The sequence below is a fragment of the Notolepis coatsorum genome (assembly GCF_963971535.1).
Source record: "Notolepis coatsorum genome assembly, chromosome: 14".
In the NCBI taxonomy this organism is placed as follows: Eukaryota; Metazoa; Chordata; class Actinopteri; order Aulopiformes; family Paralepididae; genus Notolepis; species Notolepis coatsorum.
The window spans coordinates 93,876,593-93,896,592 of record NC_140178.1 but is presented as its reverse complement, the minus strand read 5'-3'; the positions used below and the strand labels follow the sequence as shown (position 1 = coordinate 93,896,592).

The 20,000-nt window shown below is 52.3% G+C and overlaps 1 protein-coding gene across 1 annotated transcript in view; it reads left to right on the top strand.

The window, feature by feature from the left end:
• LOC311240640 (voltage-dependent T-type calcium channel subunit alpha-1H-like) overlaps positions 1 to 20,000 on the top strand; it is a 202,018-nt gene that overhangs the window by 166,811 nt on the left and 15,207 nt on the right. The window contains 1 exon segment of the mRNA XM_084329212.1: positions 6,999 to 7,077. Coding sequence (XP_084185338.1) covers positions 6,999 to 7,077 — 79 coding nt within the window.

The following is a 20,000-nucleotide window of genomic DNA, read 5'->3' as shown; positions in this document are numbered from 1 at the left end:
AATACGGCGCAGGTGTAAACAGCAGTACCTTACCTAAACCTTACTTACCCTTCACCACGAGTCAACATGCAGTGAAGTGAGCAACCTTGCATCTAAATAGAGCATTGAGAACCGCGTGCGAATAGAATGTTAAAGTGTCCGAGTTTAATGCAGTAACGTTGAGTTCGACTTAATCTAATGTGAAGTAATAGTCGATCCTTTATTGTATATCGTGCGGCCACAGTTCTTCCGTGTGTAGCATTACCCATTGGTTCGTCGTGTCTTTAGCTAGTGCACTTATCCAGGCTGTGTGGCCTAAATACATGCCCACACCCGAGGAGTCCTAGGCGAGAACCGTTGGACATGTACACAGGAGAATCGGCACCGGCGATTGCAGAACCATTCCTGGTTGGATTATATTGCTTTGGGACCGTGACCACCGGAGAAGAGCACTGTTGATTTCCACTGTCGTTTGGGATTTAACCTCGTGAGGATTACCACTCGGGCCTGCCTCTTGGAAGGGGCTGGCTAGCTGTCGTCAATGCTGTCGAGCATCTTGGATTACAACTATTGCTTTTGTCTGCTGATCAAGGGAGTACAAGCACCGACTCCTGTACCTGGAGCCTCTTTATTCCTCGTTGACTCAGACGGAGTACCCGAACTTTCCTCTACCCATTGTCTCCAGTTGGTACCGGTGTTGCCCTATATAATTGCTACTGTACCACAGGTGGCGTCAGCTTAGACCCATCATAGTATTCCTACTATTCTGACTTATGCTCTTGACTGACTTTACGTATATTCTTCGCCATACAAGCGCGACCCTAATTCTCAATCTGTAACCTAACGTTGCCTAATAATAATAAATAACCCTCCAATAGAATTTCTGTGTCAATGCCGTGTTCTTGTGAGTGTTCACCATCAATATTTGATGTACTGTTTGGCCAGTAATTAAAGTACATAACTAGCAGTGGTTTAATATATCACAATCTTTAATACAGTCAGGGTTTTGTAACCCCTCAGTTACATATGCACTGCCAGCTATATATTATAATTTTTTAAGTTTAAATATCAACATTATCTGGCCATCCTCAGTAAATACTATCAAACTCCTCTGACCTCATCTGGTCTTTCCAAAGACCAGAGATGGGATGGGCACTTGTGCGCGCACACACACACACACACACACACACACACACACACACACACACACACACACACACACACACACACACACACACACACACCACACACACACACACAGAAAGGGAGAATGTGTTGTGGTTTGTATGCGACCCCAACAGCACGACACAGACAGGTAAATCAGAGTTAGCCAAAACAAAGGGCGTATTTATTTGAACAACAGAATTTGCAACACTGTTCCTTTAAGGACAAAAATTGAATGTGAGAAAACAAACAGCGTCCAGTAACTGATGGAATTAGGAACGTCCCCTTTAAGGGAGAATGTTAATGAGCCAAATGGAATAAACAAGGCAGCGTCCAGTAAACGTAGAATCAACAAATCTTCACAGGATATGGAAAACACCTGAAGGCGAGCGAAGGCACAGAGTCCAGTGCTAGACGTGGAATTGTTCAGAGACAGTCTTATTCAAGACTCACCAAGAGTACTGCCGATGGGCAATTCGAAAGCAAGGGTCCATGGAAATGAAGAGCGCGTGCACAGCGTCCAAGGGACGGCAGGACAGCAACAACGTCTCACACTGGAGACCACGGGAGAACACGACAGCAGATGGTGGAGACAAGACGACCCAACAACGAGTGACCTGCAGTCAGCGTATATGAGTCCTCCCGACGAGCTGATTGGAATTCATCTCAGGTGCGTGATGTTGATTGACGCTGAGAAGCACGCAGTACTGGGCCAGCCCTCACAGTACCCCATCCTCCACGGGAGCCACCTGGCGACCTGCCCGACCTCGGCTTGTCCAGATGGGAACGGTGAAAGTCGTTGATCAGGGCGGGGTCCATGATGAGCTGGCGGGAGACCCAGCTCTGTTCCTCTAGGCCGTATCCCTCCCAGACCACCAGATACTGGAACCTCCGTCCTCGGCGTCGGATGTCCATGAGCCGGCGAACCCTCCACTGTGGGTGTCCATCCACCATCTCGGGAGGAGGCGGATCTGGGGCAGGAGGCATCAGGGGACTGAGAGAGACAGTTTTTACATGGGACACATGAAACACAGGATGGATCTGCATGGAGGCTGGAAGCCTTAGACTCACCGCCGTGGGGCTGAGCACCTTCCGGATCTCGAAAGGACTGACGAACCGGGGGTTCAGCTTCTTGGCGGTAGATTGAAGTGGGAGATCCTTGGAGGATAGCCACACCCTCAACCCTGGTTGGTATGCCGGCGCTGGGGTCCGGCGTCGGTTAGCTCCCCGACTGGCCGCGCTCCGATGCCCGGAGCAGAGCAGTCCTGGTGATCTCCCAGACGCGACGACACCGGTCGAGGTGAATCTGCACGGAGGGAACTGCCACTTCCGACTCCTGTGCTGTGAAGAAAGGGGGTTGGTAGCCCAGAGATACCTTGAACGGCGAGAGGCTGGTGGCGGAGCTGACCAGGGAGTTGATGGCGTACTCGACCTAGGGGAGGAACCGGCTCCAGGATGCAGGCTTCTTGGCGGCAACACACCGGAGAGCAGACTCCACGCTCTGGTTCATTCTCTCCATCTGCCCGTTAGTCTGTGGGTGATAACCAGAGGAAAGGCTAACAGTAGCCCCCAATCCCTTACAAAAAGCCTGCCATACCTGGGAGGTGAACTGGGGCCCCCGGTCCGAGACGACATCCTGGGGAAACCCATGGAGGCGGAACACGTGGCTCGTCTGGAGGTCCGCCGTCTCGGGAGCTGATGGAAGCTTGGGAAGGGCCACGAGATGGACCCCCTTGCTGAAACGATCCACCACTGTTAGAATGACTGTTTCCCTGGGAGGGAGGAAGGCCAGAGACGAAGTCCAACGCCACATGGGACCAAGGGCAGCTCGGAATGGGGAGTGGCTGCAGCAGACCGGCGGGTGCTTGGTGAGAGGCCTTGCTGCGGGCGCAGACCATGCAGACCATCACAAACTCCCTGACGTCGTTCCTCATGGTGGACCACCAGAACCGACGAGCCAGGAAGGAGAAGGTGCGGTGGACGCCGGGGTGGCAGGTAAACCGGCTGGTGTGGCCCCATTGAAGAACCTGGGACCGGGCAGAGTCAGGGACGAAGAGGCGACGAAAAGGTACGTTGCTCGGAGCAGGATGGAAACGTAAGGCACGCTTGACCACGGTCTCGATGCCCCAGGTAACCACTCCCACCACCCTGGCCTCAGGGAGAATGGGGGTCGGATCCTCAGTAGTTGGATCTTCCTTGGTGTGTAGCCGGGACAGAGAGTCGGCCTTCGTGTTGCGGGACCCAGGGCGAAAGGTCAGCGAGAAGTCAAACCGACTGAGGAAGCTGGCCCACCTTGCCTGCCGGCTGTTGAGGCGCTTGGATGCGCGGATGTACGTTAAGTTCTTATGATCAGTCCAAATGGTAAATGGTTCCTTGGCCCCCTCCAGCCAATGACGCCACTCCTCCAAGGCAGCTACCACTGCCAACAGCTCCCGATTCCCTATGTCGTAGTTCCTCTCAGCAGGAAGGAACCGGCGAGAGTAGAAGGCGCATGGATGGACCTTCTGGTCCGTCGCTGACCGCTGAGACAGAATAGCCCCTAGTCCAGTATCCGAGGCGTCCACCTCCACGATGAACTGCCTCTTGGGGCCTGGGTGGAGTAAGACCGGCGCGGTGGTGAATCTGTTCTTGAGGGAATGGAACACAGAGCAGGCCGCTGGAGACCAGTCGAAAGGCAGGGAGGGAGAGGTCAGCTTTGTGAGTGGCTCCGCCACTCGGCTGTAGTTCCGGATGAACCTCCGGTAAAAGTTTGCAAAACCGAGGAAGTTCTAGCTCCTTCCGAGAAGAGGGCTTCGGCCACTCTACCATGGCCTGGATCTTGCAGGGGTCGGCTCGGGTCTGGCCGCTCTCAACGATGAAGCCAAGGTAATCAACGGAATCGGAGTGGAAACGGCACTTCTCCGCCTTAACGAAGAGCCGGTTGCGGAGGAGGCGCTCAAGTACTCGGCGGACATGATGGACATGCTCCTTGAGAGTCCTGGAGAAGATGAGGATGTCATCGAGGTAGACCACCACAAATTCATCGAGCATGTCACGAAGGATGTCGGTCATGAGCGCCTGGAATACTGCCGGGGCGTTGGTGAGGCCGAACGGCATTACCAGATACTCATAATGACCCCTGGGGAGTCTTGAAGGCGGTCTTCCACTCGTCACCCTCTCGGATCCGGACCAGATGGTAGGCACTCCGGAGATCCAGTTTAGTGAAGACAGTAGCCTGGGTGAGGGGCTCGAGGGTGGAATTCATGAGAGGAAGAGGATACTTGTTCTTGATAGTGATATCGTTAAGTTGGCGATAGTCAATGCAGGGTCGGAGGCCTCCGTCCTTCTTAACAAAAAAGAATCCAGCCGCCACCGGGGAGGACGAGGGCCGAATGAGGCCTGCTGTCAAGGACTCTGAGATGTACTCCTCCATCGCTGCCTTCTCGGGGATGGTCAGACTGTAAAGGCAGCTGCCAGGAAGGGAGGCCCCAGAGCGGAGGTCGATTGCACAGTCGTAAGGCCGATGAGGAGGAAGGGCCTGGGCCCGGGATTTGCTGAAAACCTCCCCGAGATCATGGTACTCAGGAGGGATAGAAGAAAGGTCTGGAGGCGGGACACTAGGAGAACTCCGGGATGATGGGCTGGGCGCAGCCTGAAGACACTGGGCATGACAGGAGGGGCTCCACCCCATGGTGGTGCCGGAGGACCAGGCGATGTGGGGCTCATGCTGCGCGAGCCAGGGACGACCCAGAACTACTGGGACTAAAGGAGACTCTGTAATAAAGAACTGGAGTCTCTCCACATGATTACCCGCAATGGTGAGGAAGAAAGGACAGGTGCGTTGAGTGATGTTGGCCAGGCGGCGCTCGTCCAGCACAAAGACCTCCAAGGGCTTCTTGAGGGTCTCAAGCGGAATGTTAGCCTGGGTGGCAAACTCAGAATCTAGGAAACTCTCGTCAGCCCCCGAGTCAATGAGTGCACCCACTGTGACCCGCTGGTCCGCCCAGGCCAGGGTAACGCTCGTCAGATGGGTCGGTGGTGCAGGGGTGTGGGAACAAGAAAAACGGCTCACCAGGATCTCCCGGGGTCTCAGCAAGCCTAGTCCTTTTGGCTGGGTAGGACAACTGTTGACTCGATGTCCCATAAGGCCGCAGTAGAGGCAAAGGACCTGAATCGGGCCTCCCATTCGGCTGGACTAAGGCGTGTGCGTCCCAGCTGCATGGGTTCCTCCCTGGTCACAGGCTGGGAGGTGAAGGACATACCAGTCACGGGGGCGGCAGAACGAGCAGCAGTCCAGTCACGAGTGCGGGAGAACTGGGGAACGGTTGGGGGTCCCAGATGCACTCGCTCGCGCCTTCTCTCCCGGAGGCGTCCATCGATGCGGATGGCGAGACTAATTAGGGCCTTGAGCGAATCGGGCTCCTCCCGGGTGGCGAGCTGGTCCCTCACAGCCTCGTTGAGACCCCTCAGGAAAGTGAGACGAAGCGCCGGTCGTTCCAACCACTCTCGGTTGCAGCCAGTCTGAACTCCAGCGCATAGTCGGTGACCCTGCCACTGCCCTGCTGGAAGGTGCCCAACCGGGCTCCAGGGTCCTGGCCACAAGCTGGATGGTGGAATACCCTTCGGAGCTCCGCCAAAAATCGGAGTAGAAAAAACAGAAATTAGCCCTCATGGACCAGGAAGCAGTAACCCACTGTGCTGCTCGGCCTGTGAGCAGGTTAGTCATGTAAGCCACCTGGGCAGCCTCCGTCCGGCACAGTTCTCGAAGTTACCATCAAACAGTCGTGGGCTGGAAAGATGGGGCTCCCGGGGGGCTGGGTTGGGAGGCGCAGGGTCAGCCACGACAGCGGGGGGTAGGCTGACTGGGGAGAGTGAGCGAGAGAGAGAGAGAGAGAGAGAGAGAGAGAGAGAGAGAGAGAGAGAGAGAGAGAGAGAGAGAGAGAGACTGTTATGTGTATAGTCTGATTTGCAGAGCGTGCCTTATTCTATGCACACTGCCAGCCAGGCCGTTATGCGACGGAGAGATTCAGCTACAATTTAACACAAACGGTTCCAAAGATATGAATGTTTCTCTGCATATTTTCAGACCGCCAACAAAGTAGGCTATGGATCTGTCATTTCTGCGTGTCTCCGACTCTTGAGACCTGAGTAATTAGCCGCTCGCCTCCGACACAACTGTAGTTCTTTCTACTGCGTCAGAATAAATACTGTCGGACAATCTAACAATAATTAACACATTAACCCTTTCGGCGACCGTCGGTTGTGTGATAGTAAAGGGTTAACCTTCTGTCGTGTGGCAGTGGAAGGGTTAACCGGCTGTCGTGCGGCAGTGAAAGGGTTAACCGGCTGTGTATTGTCGTGGTGAAAGGGTTAACCGTTTGGTAGTGCGGCAGTGAAAGGGTTAACAAGTCATTAAGTTTTGCAAATAAGGAAACAGATAGAGAACGTTTTCGGCTTTTCTGAAGAATCTTCTCTGTCGGCACAATCTGACCTAGACTGTGCCGGGTTACAGTTAATGACAGTTATTACTTTTCTGTATCTGGAAGTGCCAAACAACATTGGTTCAATATATTTTTCCATCAACAGTCGATAAGAAACTCATTCTTTGGCTGTAGTGACAGGAAATCAACTGTAGTCAATTCTAGAATGCTTGAGTTGTGTTTGTCTTTGTTGTCAAGTTGAAACCGTCTGTAGAGGTCTATATAGCGACTAAAGAGAGACAAATTACATTGCAAGGGAATCAGATTTGGCCTCAGTGTATTTCCCGTCAGCTACTGTATTATTAGAATGTTTATGAAAAGGTCTATATTGATTGATATATTGATCGGTCACCTGCTTGTTTTATGTCTGACCTCTGCGTGCCTCTGTACCTCCAGGTGGGAAATCTGGGCCTTCTCTTCATGCTCCTCTTCTTCATCTACGCTGCACTGGGAGTTGAGCTCTTCGGCAGATTGGGTGAGTCATACTACTGGGAGAATACACACACACACACACTGAGGTGAGAGATGTTTTCTGTGTGTGTGTGTGTGTGTGTGTGTGTGTGTGCGTGTGTGTGTGTGTGTGTGTGTGTGTGTGTGTGTGTGTGTGTGTGTGTGTGTGTGTGTGTGTGTGTGTGTGTGTGTGTGTGTGTGTGTGTGTGTGTGTGTGTGTGTGTGTGCTCGTGTGTGTGTGCGCGTGTGTGTGTGCGCATGTGTGTGCGCGCGCGCACGGCGTGTGTGTGTTCCACTTAGCTCTCCAATTCCAGGACCAGTTTAACCTAGAATTGATCATCTTATAAACTATTGTGGGTGAAAAATGTATTGAAACCTAATAGGTATTATTATCTTGCAAATGCATCATTAATTAATGTCACATACCTACCTAGTACCTACTACTGAAATAAGCCATGGAAATATATAATAGTTTGTACATTTCAAGAATCTCTGTCTCTTCTACTGATGTTTGGACATTTCCGTCTACTCCTATGATGGTTTTGGCTTTTGTCCAGCTCCTGTGAAAAGATATTGGGTGTGTTTTGAAGGCCCATCGATCCAAATGTAAACAACTGGGTCACCCTACCACCAAGGAAAACATGAAAAATCAACCGAGAGATGTTTTCCATTTCCCAGTTGATTGACTGAGCTCTGGATACACAGACTAACGCTATATAAGTTATTTTAATTGTATTCCTGTATTGTATAATTGTATTGTATTTCCAGAACACTGGAGTAAAGCAAACGTATAATATATTCTGATTTACAGGGTTAAGAAAGTTCCAGAAAGCTTTTCCTTCTACAGAACAAACTCAAGAAAGTATATGAATACACCCTACTTTTATATGCTAAAGTTTATGAATACACCCTACATGTATATGATAAAGTATATGAATACATCTTACTTTGATATGCTAAGTAAGGGATAATGTATAGCTACAAGGTCATTGTCGCAAAATAATTGACCGACACTGCGTTCTGGAACACCGAGGCGCCGCCTCGGTATTCATAAAGTATATGAATACACCATACTTTTAAATGAATACACCCTACTTTTATATGCTAAAGTATACGAATACACCCTACTTTTATATGAATACACCCTACTTTGATATACCCTACTTTTATATGAATACACCCTACTTTGATATACCCTACTTTTATATAAATACACCCTACTTTTATATGCTAAAGTATATGAATACACCTCACTTTTATATGTTAAAGTCTGTTTTATTATATATATATATTACAATTCATTATAGAGCAGATATTGGCAGGAGGAATAAGTAGTAGTAGTAGTAGTAGTAGTAGTAGTAGTAGTAGTAGTAGTAGTAGTAGTAGTAGTAGTAGTAGTAGTAGTAGTAGTAGTAGGTAGTAGTAGTAGTAGTAGTAGTAGTAGTAGTAGTAGTAGTAGTGGTAGTGGTAGTGGTAGTGGTAGTGGTAGTAGTAGTAGTAGTAGTAGTAGTAGTAGTAGGTAGTAGTAGTAGTAGTAGTAGTAGTAGTAGTAGTAGTAGTAGTAGTTTATTCAGTCTCATCTCACACAATACAATATACACCATCATTTAACAATATTTGATTTTACAGTGACTGAAAAGGTACAGACTGAAGCATAATGCTTATATATGCCTGTCCTATATTCTTTTAAAAAATTACGAAAATTAAGACTCCAAAACAGTATTCTAAAAGAAAATAGCACACAAAAAACAGTATTATTCACCCTTGTAGTTTTCAAAAATAGCTTTACAAACCATTTTCTTAAAAAGCTAATTAGAGGGGAACATGACTCTGATAGGGTGGAGGAGGAGGAGGAGGAGGAGGAGGAGGAGGAGGAGGAGGAGGAGAAGAAGAAATAAGTGGGTGTGAGGCAGAGAAGGAATAAGAGAGACTGGATTGGGTGGTGGAGGAGGAGGAGGAGGAGGAGGTGGTGGAGGAGGAGGAGGAGGAGGAGGAGGAGGAGGAGGAGAAGAAATAAGTGGGTGTGAGGCAGAGAAGGAGGAGGAAGAGGAGGAGGAGGAGGGAGATGAAGAACAGGAGAAAGAAGAAGGGGGGTGGAGGAGGAATAAGAGAGAACGTGGACTCGCAGAACTGTGATTCCCAGCCTGCTATAAACTACATTATGTTTACACTGGGTGCTACTCTTTGGGTGCAATAGAGTCAGGGGAGGAGGAAGAGGAGGAGGAGGAGGAGGAGGAGGAGGAGGAGGAGGAGGAGGAGGAGGAGGAGGAGGAGGAGGAGAGGCTTGTGGAGAGGCTTGTGGAGGAAAACAGCAAGTCAGATCCCATTTGTGGCTTGGCCTTTAGGGAGATGATTAAGCCTATGAATGTGACCCGAAGATAAAGCCTGCCGTTTGATTTAATAGGCCTAAGATAAAAAGGGTCTCTGCAACTATTAATTACATGAGTGTGTGATTTCAAGGTCTTGGTTAAAAGCCTCTATATGGAGAGGCTGTCTCAGTTACATAAGCTTGACCTCTTAAGGTCTTTGTTTATCACAGGGAGAAGGTTATGTGTATTAACGTCATTGTATTGGTTCTTTAATGTGCTTGTTTATCACATGGAGAAGGTTCTGTGTATTAACACCATTGTATTGGTTATTTAATGTCTTTGTTTATCACAGGGAGAAGGTTATGTGTATTAACATCACTGAAAACGTGGCACGCGTGACTTTTCTGAACTGAGTGATTGCTTGGTGAAACCGGTCTTATTTGACATGCCCTGAGTGGGAGTTGAACCCCGGTCTCCCGCGCCGCGGGCGACATCGCAGACCACTATACCAAGAGGTGAATTCACTCCTAAGTAATGGGTCTTGTTGTGAAGGGCCAGCTTAAAGCTGAGAATCTACATTTATTGTTTTATATACATTGTATATTATTTATATATACACGGTATATCCCTTTAAACCCGCGTTCGAACCATAGTAATATTCACTCTCCTTATTGGATAACGCCCGTAGGCGCCAGCCCGCAAGCCCCCAAAGTCAGGTTCAAAGACAAGCCCAGGCATGTCGTAACATGCCCGGAGACAGCGTATTGATTCCAGACAAGAACTGAGGTTTGGGACTAGATAATCACTTAAGTATATATACGGCGCAGGTGCGCACAGCAGCAGTGTGACAAGTTCGTCTAAAGTCTGTCTGTGTTCGGTAACAGTGAAGTGAACAGCAGTGCGTCTAACAGAGCGTTGAGAACCACGTGCGAATAGAATAGTAAAGTGTCAGAGTTTAATGCAGTAACGTCAAGTTCGACCTAGTTTAATGTGAAGTAAATAGTCGTTCATTTATTGTATATCGTGCCAACCACAGTTCGTTCGTGTGTAGCATTACCCAGCGGTTCGTTCGTGTTAGCTAGTGGACCTTAGCCAGTGCGCGTGGACTAAATACCTTAGTATCAGCACATGAGGAGGCCTAGTCGGAGAACCGGCTGGACATGTGCACAGGAGAACCAGCGGCGGCGATTGCAGAACCATTACTGGTTGGATTATATTGATATTGATTGTGGAACGTGTTACCCGGAGAAGAGCATCGTTAATTCCCACTGTCGTTTGGGATTTAACCTCGTGAGGATTTACATTCGGGCTGGCCTCATGGACCGAGGCTGGCTGGCTATCATCGTTTGCTATTGAGCATTGGATTACAGTTATTGCTTTTGTTGCTGATCGTTGGATTTACAAGGACTGGCTTCTGTACGTGAACCCCCTTATTCTTCATTGAATCAGACTGAGTATCCGAACATTCCTCTATCCTCTAGACCTTACAACTCTGAGAGGAACCCAGTGTCTCCAGGCGGTACCAGCGTTACCTTCTATAATTGCTATTATACGCCAGGTGGCGTCAGCCTAGTACCCATCGTAGGAATCATTCTATTCCCAGTGACTCATGCTACTGACTGACTTTATGCATATTCTTCGCCATACAAGCGCGACCCTAATTCTCATTCTGTAACCTAATGTTGCATAATAATAAAATACCCTCAAATACTATTTCTTTGTCAATGCCGTGTTATTATGAGTGTCCACCATATCTATTCGATGTACTGTCTGGCCAGTAATTAAAGTACATACCTAGCAGTGGTTTAATCTATCACAATCTTTAATACAGTCAGGGTTTTGTAACCCCTCAGTTACAATTGGTCCTTCGAGCCGGAGGGTATCAGTAATCTTTAATATCATATTAATATTGATATGGCCAGCGGTGGACACTCTCCAAACGGCTCCCCCAAACTAGAGCGCCCGCAGCGCAAACGTCAGCCACCTCCATATCTGGAGGAATTCGCTTTCGTTTTACCCCCTAGCTTACTCAACAGACGTTAAATACGGATAAAACGGATAGTTTAAGCATGCCCAATCCTATCGACTTGTCGGCCCTTCCAGTAGAGACCCCAGTGGGTTCAAACGAAACTGACTTAGCTCACGGAGGGGACCAAGCGGGACATGACGTGACTATACCTCAAGACAGCGCCACCGGGATAGACCCCGGAGCGCCCCAGGATAAAGAAAGCGCCCCAGGGATAGACCCCAGCGCACAACTAACCCAAGAGCGCGTACCCGAGACAGACCTCGGTGCGCAACCAAGAGAAGAGTACCGCGCTCAAGAGATAGACTTAGGAGCGCGCCAGGAGAACAGGTCTCCTCCAAGCCCTGTCAGCGCCCGATCACCTCCGTCAGTGTCATCCCCCAGCGAGGCTGACCAGAGACTGACGCAAGCCTTGATCGCCACGCTGACAGCTTCAACCGAAAGAGACCGACTCCAGGGTGAGCGCGACCGTCTTCAAGCACAAGCCCTTAGTGAGCGCGAACACTCTGCAGCGGAACGAGAGCGCCTCCAGGCACAACAACGGAGTGAGCACGAACGCATCAGACTGGAGGAGAGACGCCTCCAGACGGAAGAGAACATCCAGCGAGAACACGCCAATGCACAGCGCGAAGCGGAGCGCGACCGGCTACAGGCGCAGATGATAGAACAATTGATCGCCAGGGCGACCCCCCCTCTCTCCACACGGAGCTCCCGGAGATCATCACGACAAGGGTCTAGGGCACCTTCCCCTACCCGACAAAGCTACACGGGACCCGGCCAACAGGAAGAACCTGCCTACGTCTCCGAGCCCCCTCCCCGACCGGTCCATACGGGACCCAGCCAACGGGAAGAACCGGCCTACGTCGCCGAGAGACTAACTAGAAGACTCCAAGACCTAGCGGAGGAAGAGGAGGGATATCAAGCCCACCAGCACGAACCTACTTTGGACCAGGAGGCCCAGTACAGCCCCGACCTCAGCCCCGAGTCACTGCGCTACAAACCCCCGACCCAACTCAAGGGTGAGTTTGATGTACAGTTAGCACCGAGGAACAGCACCTGGGGGCCCGGCCTCTGGTACCCACCCAGTACTAACCCATGACCACCCGTACGGGGAGACTCGCCCAGGAGGCCTCTCCCCCTACGCTCATCGGTGTCCCAGCCATCCATGGCGTCTTACCTTGGCACACCGACGTTCCCAGACTTTACGCGCGAGGACAGAGCACAGTACACAGAATTACGCATGTGTTTAGAGACTATAATGTCCGATGTCCACGACGAGTCTTATAAATATGCCATCCTCCTCAAGCATCTCTAGGTGCCCAGAGCGCATAACATAGCGCTGGCATATTCGAACTCAAGCACCCCATACTCAGCTGCTCTGGTGGCCCTCGACGCGCGCTATGGACGCATATGGGATTACGTGATCCAAGAAATACGAGATATCGACCGCCTCCCCCCAGCCAAAGACAATAGAGCACTGGATGACCTCTCTATCAAGGTACAATCCCTCGTGGGGATGCTGGGGTCCCAAAAGGAGAAGGGGAGATATGAACTGTATGCAAATTCTAACGTGGAGCGGATACTGGAGAAGCTCCCTCCAGCCCGTCAAGAGCGTTTTCGGCGGCAGAAAGACCACCGTGACCCCAACGGCCCAGAACCATCCCTCCTAGACCTGGCTGCTTTCCTCGCCAGGGAGGTTAGCAGTCTACGACTGGACACATTCGTGTGGAGTGGCTCTAGCCCTAGAGATGGACCACGGAGGTTCAATGACAACCGGTGGTCAGTGACAGTTATGCACCAGGCCGAGTCAGTGCCGCAGCACAAGAACCACAACACCCCCCACGTGAAGGGAAAGTGGAAGATTGCATGCCAGTATTGTGAAAATGAACATTGGCTGTCTCAATGTGACACCTTCTAGAAGCTGACCGCTGACGAGGTGAGTCAGTGGATCAAAGCCAACCGCCGCTGCTTCCGCTGCGCGCGCAGCCATATGGCAGCTGAGTGCCGCCTAAAGAAAAGATGCAGCAAGTGCGACGGCGCCCACTTGGAGGTCCTGCACGACAGCAACAAGAGGAGACCCGTACCCCAAAGCAGCTCGAGAGTAAATGTCATGTATATAGACCCTGCGAAGAGCGGGAGCTCCCGAGTGCTCTTGAAGGTGGTCCGAGTGCTCCTAAGCTACGAGGACAAGGTCATGGACACTTACGCCGTCCTAGATGATGGGTCAGAAAAGACTCTCCTCCTCGCTTCCGCCGCAGCCCAGTTGGGTCTGCGGGGTACCGAAGAAACAATGACAATCCGTACCATTAGAAGAGACCTAAAGACCATAAAGGGTGAAAATGTCTCCTTCACGATAGCAGCGGTCGAGCAGCCCGAGAAGCGGTATAGCATCACTAACGCCTTCACAAGCCACGACATAGGTCTGTCACGGTATACCTACCCCATCACACAGCTGACGGAGAAATACGTGCACCTACGTCAACTCGACGGCGCCACCCTGACCCTGCTCATAGGATCCGACCACGCACACCTCATCGTCCCAACGGACCAGGTCCACATCGGGCCCAGAGGCTGTCCAGCAGCGGTCAAGACCCGCCTGGGTTGGACACTACAAGGCCCCCTCTCCGGGTCTTCCAACCGACCAACAGCCACTCGCTGCCTCTACACGAGGATAAACGAAGACGACACCACCCTCTTGCAGCACGTCGAGAGACTATGGACATTAGACGCGATGCCCTTTAAGAACGAAAAGAAACTAGTTCGTTCAAAGGAAGACACTTATGCCATAGCTCTCCTCGAGCAGAAGACAAAGAGGGTCGAGGTCGACGGAGTGATGAGATACGCAACTCCACTCTTGAGGCGAGAGGGGATGCCCACCCTCCACGCCTCAAAAGAAGCGACAGAACGCTATCTACTGAACACCGAGCGGCGTCTAGCCAAGGACCCCACTCAAGCCACTGTGTACCGCGCTGAGATCGACAAACTGATCACAGCGGGACATATCAAGAAAATTGACAATCAAGAGGCAGACCAGACGATTGAATCCTGGTACGTGCCCCACCACAAGGTCCACCACAACGGCAAGAACCGCATTGTATTCAACTGCAGCTACCAGATCGGACTACAGAACCTGAATAAGTTACTCTTGCCCGGCCCGACACTCGGCCCCTCCCTCCTCGGCGTACTACTATGTTTCCGCCAAGACAAGGTGGCCATCAGCGGCGACATCAAAGGGATGTTCCTGCAGGTGCGACTGGTGGAGGAGGACAAGCCCCTGCTGCGGTTCCTATGGAGAGAGAGGATCAACGATGAGCAACCCTCCATCTACCAATGGGAGGTCCTCCCCTTCGGCACCACATGCAGCCCATGCTGTGCTACGTTCGCACTACAAAAACACGTGATAGAAGACCCTGAAGCTGACGAGGAGGTCAGACAAAGCGTAGAGAGGAGTTTCTACGGGGACAACTGTCTACAAAGCGTCTCGACGCCAGAAGAGCCGAAGCCCTCCTGCTTAAGCTCCGCGCCTCACTGATCAAAGGCGGCTTCGATCTTAGGCAGTGGGCCAGCAGTGACCCTCAAGTACTTCGCAGCCTCTCCCCAGAGACAAAGGCAGCAAGCAGCGAGACCTGGATGGCGACCACCCCAGGTGAAGCACAGGAAATGACATTGGGTCTCGTCTGGCGCTTCAAAACAGACTCGCTCCATTACAAGCACACACCCCTGACCCCGGAGCAGGGAAGGTCGACCCCTCTACCGACCACTAGACGGAGCGTATACAGAACACTCGCAAGCCAATACGACCCGCTGGGGTGTATCCTACCTTACACCACTCGGGCGAAGATGCTTGTGCGAGAACTGTGGGACAAGGAACAGGGCTGGGACGACCCCATACCCGACCACCTAGCTTCCACCTTCCAACCCAGCTTCCAACCCAGGCGGGTCTTGACCGCTGCTGGACAGCCTCTGGGCCCGATGTGGACCTGGTCCGTTGGACGATGAGGTGTGCGTGGTCGGATCCTATGAGCAGGGTCAGGGTGGCGCCGTCGAGTTGACGTAGGTGCACGTATTTCTCCGTCAGCTGTGTGATGGGGTAGGTATACCGTGACAGACCTATGTCGTGGCTTGTGAAGGCGTTAGTGATGCTATACCGCTTCTCGGGCTGCTCGACCGCTGCTATCGTGAAGGAGACATTTTCACCCTTTATGGTCTTTAGTCTCTTCTAATGGTACGGATTGTCATTGTTCTTCGGTACCCGCAGACCCCAACTGGGCTGCGGCGGAAGCGAGGAGGAGAGTCTTTTCTGACCCATCATCTAGGACGGCGTAGTGTCCATGACCTTGTCCTCGTAGCTTAGGAGCACTCGGACCACCTTCACCACTCTCCCCCTACGCTCATCGGTGTCCCAGCCATCCATGGCGTCTTACCTTGGCACACCGACGTTCCCAGACTTTACGCGCGAGGACAGAGCACAGTACACAGAATTACGCATGTGTTTAGAGACTATAATGTCCGATGTCCACGACGAGTCTTATAAATATGCCATCCTCCTCAAGCATCTCTAGGTGCCCAGAGCGCATAACATAGCGCTGGCATATTCGAACTCAAGCACCCCATACTCAGCTGCTCTGGTGGCCCTCGACGCGCGCTATGGACGCATATGGGATTACGTGATCCAAGAAATACGAGATATCGACCGCCTCCCCCAGCCAAAGACAATAGAGCACTGGATGACCTCTCTATCAAGGTACAATCCCTCGTGGGATGCTGGGGTCCCAAAAGGAGAAGGGAGATATGAACTGTATGCAAATTCTAACGTGGAGCGGATACTGGAGAAGCTCCCTCCAGCCCGTCAAGAGCGTTTTCGGCGGCAGAAAGACCACCGTGACCCCAACGCCCAGACCATCCCTCCTAGACCTGGCTGCTTTCCTCGCCAGGGAGGTTAGCAGTCTACGACTGGACACATTCGTGTGGAGTGGCTCTAGCCCTAGAGATGGACCACGGAGGTTCAATGACAACCGGTGGTCAGTGACAGTTATGCACCAGGCCGAGTCAGTGCCGCAGCACAAGAACCACAACACCCCCCACGTGAAGGGAAAGTGGAAGATTGCATGCCAGTATTGTGAAAATGAACATTGGCTGTCTCAATGTGACACCTTCTAGAAGCTGACCGCTGACGAGGTGAGTCAGTGGATCAAAGCCAACCGCCGCTGCTTCCGCTGCGCGCGCAGCCATATGGCAGCTGAGTGCCGCCTAAAGAAAAGATGCAGCAAGTGCGACGGCGCCCACTTGGAGGTCCTGCACGACAGCAACAAGAGGAGACCCGTACCCCAAAGCAGCTCGAGAGTAAATGTCATGTATATAGACCCTGCGAAGAGCGGGAGCTCCCGAGTGCTCTTGAAGGTGGTCCGAGTGCTCCTAAGCTACGAGGACAAGGTCATGGACACTTACGCCGTCCTAGATGATGGGTCAGAAAAGACTCTCTCCCTCGCTTCCGCCGCAGCCCAGTTGGGTCTGCGGGGGAGAAAGAAACATGACAATCCGTACCATTAGAAGAGACCTAAAGACCATAAAGGGTGAAAATGTCTCCTTCACGATAGCAGCGGTCGAGCAGCCCGAGAAGCGGTATAGCATCACTAACGCCTTCACAAGCCACGACATAGGTCTGTCACGGTATACCTACCCCATCACACAGCTGACGGAGAAATACGTGCACCTACGTCAACTCGACGGCGCCACCCTGACCCTGCTCATAGGATCCGACCACGCACACCTCATCGTCCCAACGACCAGGTCCACATCGGGCCCAGAGGCTGTCCAGCAGCGGTCAAGACCCGCCTGGGTTGGACACTACAAGGCCCCTCTCCGGGTCTTCCAACCGACCAACAGCCACTCGCTGCCTCTACACGAGGATAAACGAAGACGACACCACCCTCTTGCAGCACGTCGAGAGACTATGGACATTAGACGCGATGCCCTTTAAGAACGAAAAGAAACTAGTTCGTTCAAAGGAAGACACTTATGCCATAGCTCTCCTCGAGCAGAAGACAAAGAGGGTCGAGGTTGACGGAGTGATGAGGATACGCAACTCCACTCTTGAGGCGAGAGGGGATGCCCACCCTCCACGCCTCAAAAGAAGCGACAGAACGCTATCTACTGAACACCGAGCGGCGTCTAGCCAAGGACCCCACTCAAGCCACTGTGTACCGCGCTGAGATCGACAAACTGATCACAGCGGGACATATCAAGAAAATTGACAATCAAGAGGCAGACCAGACGATTTGAATCCTGGTACGTGCCCCACCACAAGGTCACCACAACGGCAAGAACCGCATTGTATTCAACTGCAGCTACCAGATCGGACTACAGAACCTGAATAAGTTACTCTTGCCCGGCCCGACACTCGGCCCCTCCCTCCTCGGCGTACTACTATGTTTCCGCCAAGACAAGGTGGCCATCAGCGGCGACATCAAAGGGATGTTCCTGCAGGTGCGACTGGTGGAGGAGGACAAGCCCCTGCTGCGGTTCCTATGGAGAGAGAGGATCAACGATGAGCAACCCTCCATCTACCAATGGGAGGTCCTCCCCTTCGGCACCACATGCAGCCCATGCTGTGCTACGTTCGCACTACAAAAACACGTGATAGAAGACCCTGAAGCTGACGAGGAGGTCAGACAAAGCGTAGAGAGGAGTTTCTACGTGGACAACTGTCTACAAAGCGTCTCGACGCCAGAAGAAGCCGAAGCCCTCCTGCTTAAGCTCCGCGCCTCACTGATCAAAGGCGGCTTCGATCTTAGGCAGTGGGCCAGCAGTGACCCTCAAGTACTTCGCAGCCTCTCCCCAGAGACAAAGGCAGCAAGCAGCGAGACCTGGATGGCGACCACCCCAGGTGAAGCACAGGAAATGACATTGGGTCTCGTCTGGCGCTTCAAAACAGACTCGCTCCATTACAGGACACACCCCTGACCCCGGAGCAGGAAGGTCGACCCTCTACCGACCACTAGACGGAGCGTATACAGAACACTCGCAAGCCAATACGACCCGCTGGGTGTATCCTACCTTACACCACTCGGGCGAAGATGCTTGTGCGAGAACTGTGGGACAAGGAACAGGGCTGGGACGACCCCATACCCGACCACCTAGCTTCCACCTGGAGAGAGTGGGAGAGCGAACTCAGCTCGCTCCAAAATGTGAACATACGCCGGAGCTACTTCCCACCCACAGTGCGGCTGGAGACGTGCCAGATGGACCTGCACGTCTTCAGTGACGCCTCGGAAGTAGCCTACGGTTCGGTGGCTTACTTGCGAGCCCGAGAGGGAGGGAGGAGAAGTACACACAGCTTTCATCCTGGCTCGCTCAAGATAGCCCCCGCAAGCAACAATCGATCCCGCGTCTAGAGCTCTGCGCAGCTCTGGTAGGCGCGCAACTCGCCACGTTGATACAACGTGAACTCACCATAACGGTGCAAAGAACAATCTTGTGGTCAGACTCCATGACCGTACTCACATGGATCCAGTCCGATTCTTGTAGATACAAGGTCTTCGTGGGAGTCAGAGTCACCGAGATTCAAGACCTGGTGGGATCAGCGTGCTGGAGGTACGTTGACACCAAACAGAACCCAGCCGATGTCATCACACGGGGGATGTCCCTAGATGACCTCACACGTCCCAATATCTACAGTGGCGGTCCTGAGTTCCTCAAGCTCCCGGAGGAGGAGTGGCCTACCCCACCCCACGGGAGGCTAGTCAAGAGGAGGCAGAGATCAAGAAATCTATGTTCTACTATCTACTGCCAGTGCTGCTTGGCCCCTGGCAGTGCTGCTTGGCCCCTGACAGTGCTGCTTGGCCCCTGGCAGTGCTGCTTGGCCCCTAATGGTGCTGCTTGGCCCCTGGCAGTGCTGCTTGCCCCTAATGGTGCTGCTTGGCCCCTGACAGTGCTGCTTGGCCCCTGGCAGTGCTGCTTGGCCCCTGACAGTGCTGCTTGGCCCCTAATGGTGCTGCTTGGCCCCTGACAGTGCTGCTTGGCCCCTGGCAGTGCTGCTTGGCCCCTGGCATTGCTGCTTGGCCCCTGGCAGTGCTGCTTGGCCCCTGACAGTGCTGCTTGGCCCCTGGCAGTGCTGCTTGGCCCCTGGCAGTGCTGCTTGCAGCTTGGCCCCTGGCAGTGCTGCTTGGCCCTGACAGTGCTGCTTGCCAGCTTGGCCCCTGGCAGTGCTGCTTGGCCCTGACAGTGCTGCTTGCAGCTTTGTCAGAACACCTGATCCAATCAGATAGGGATTAAAAGTTTTGAACTCCTGGGCCCTGGAGACTGTGTCACACGTCCAACTGTGTCCCGGGGTGTTGTGTCTGAAAGTGACCCTGTGACGGATAGATTCCGCTTATCAGTCCCCTTCTCTGCCCGGCCCATAGGGACACACTGTTAATCTCTCTCTCTCTCTCTCTCTCTCTCTCTCTCTCTCTTCTCTCTCTCTCTCTCTCTCTCTCTCTCTCTCTCTCTCTCTCTCTCTCTCTCTCTCTCTCTCTCTCTCTCTCTCTCTCTCTCTCATTCTCTCCTCTCTCTCTCTCTCTCTCTCTCCTCCTCTTCCCTCTCTCTCCTCTCCTCTCTCTCTCCTCTCTCTCT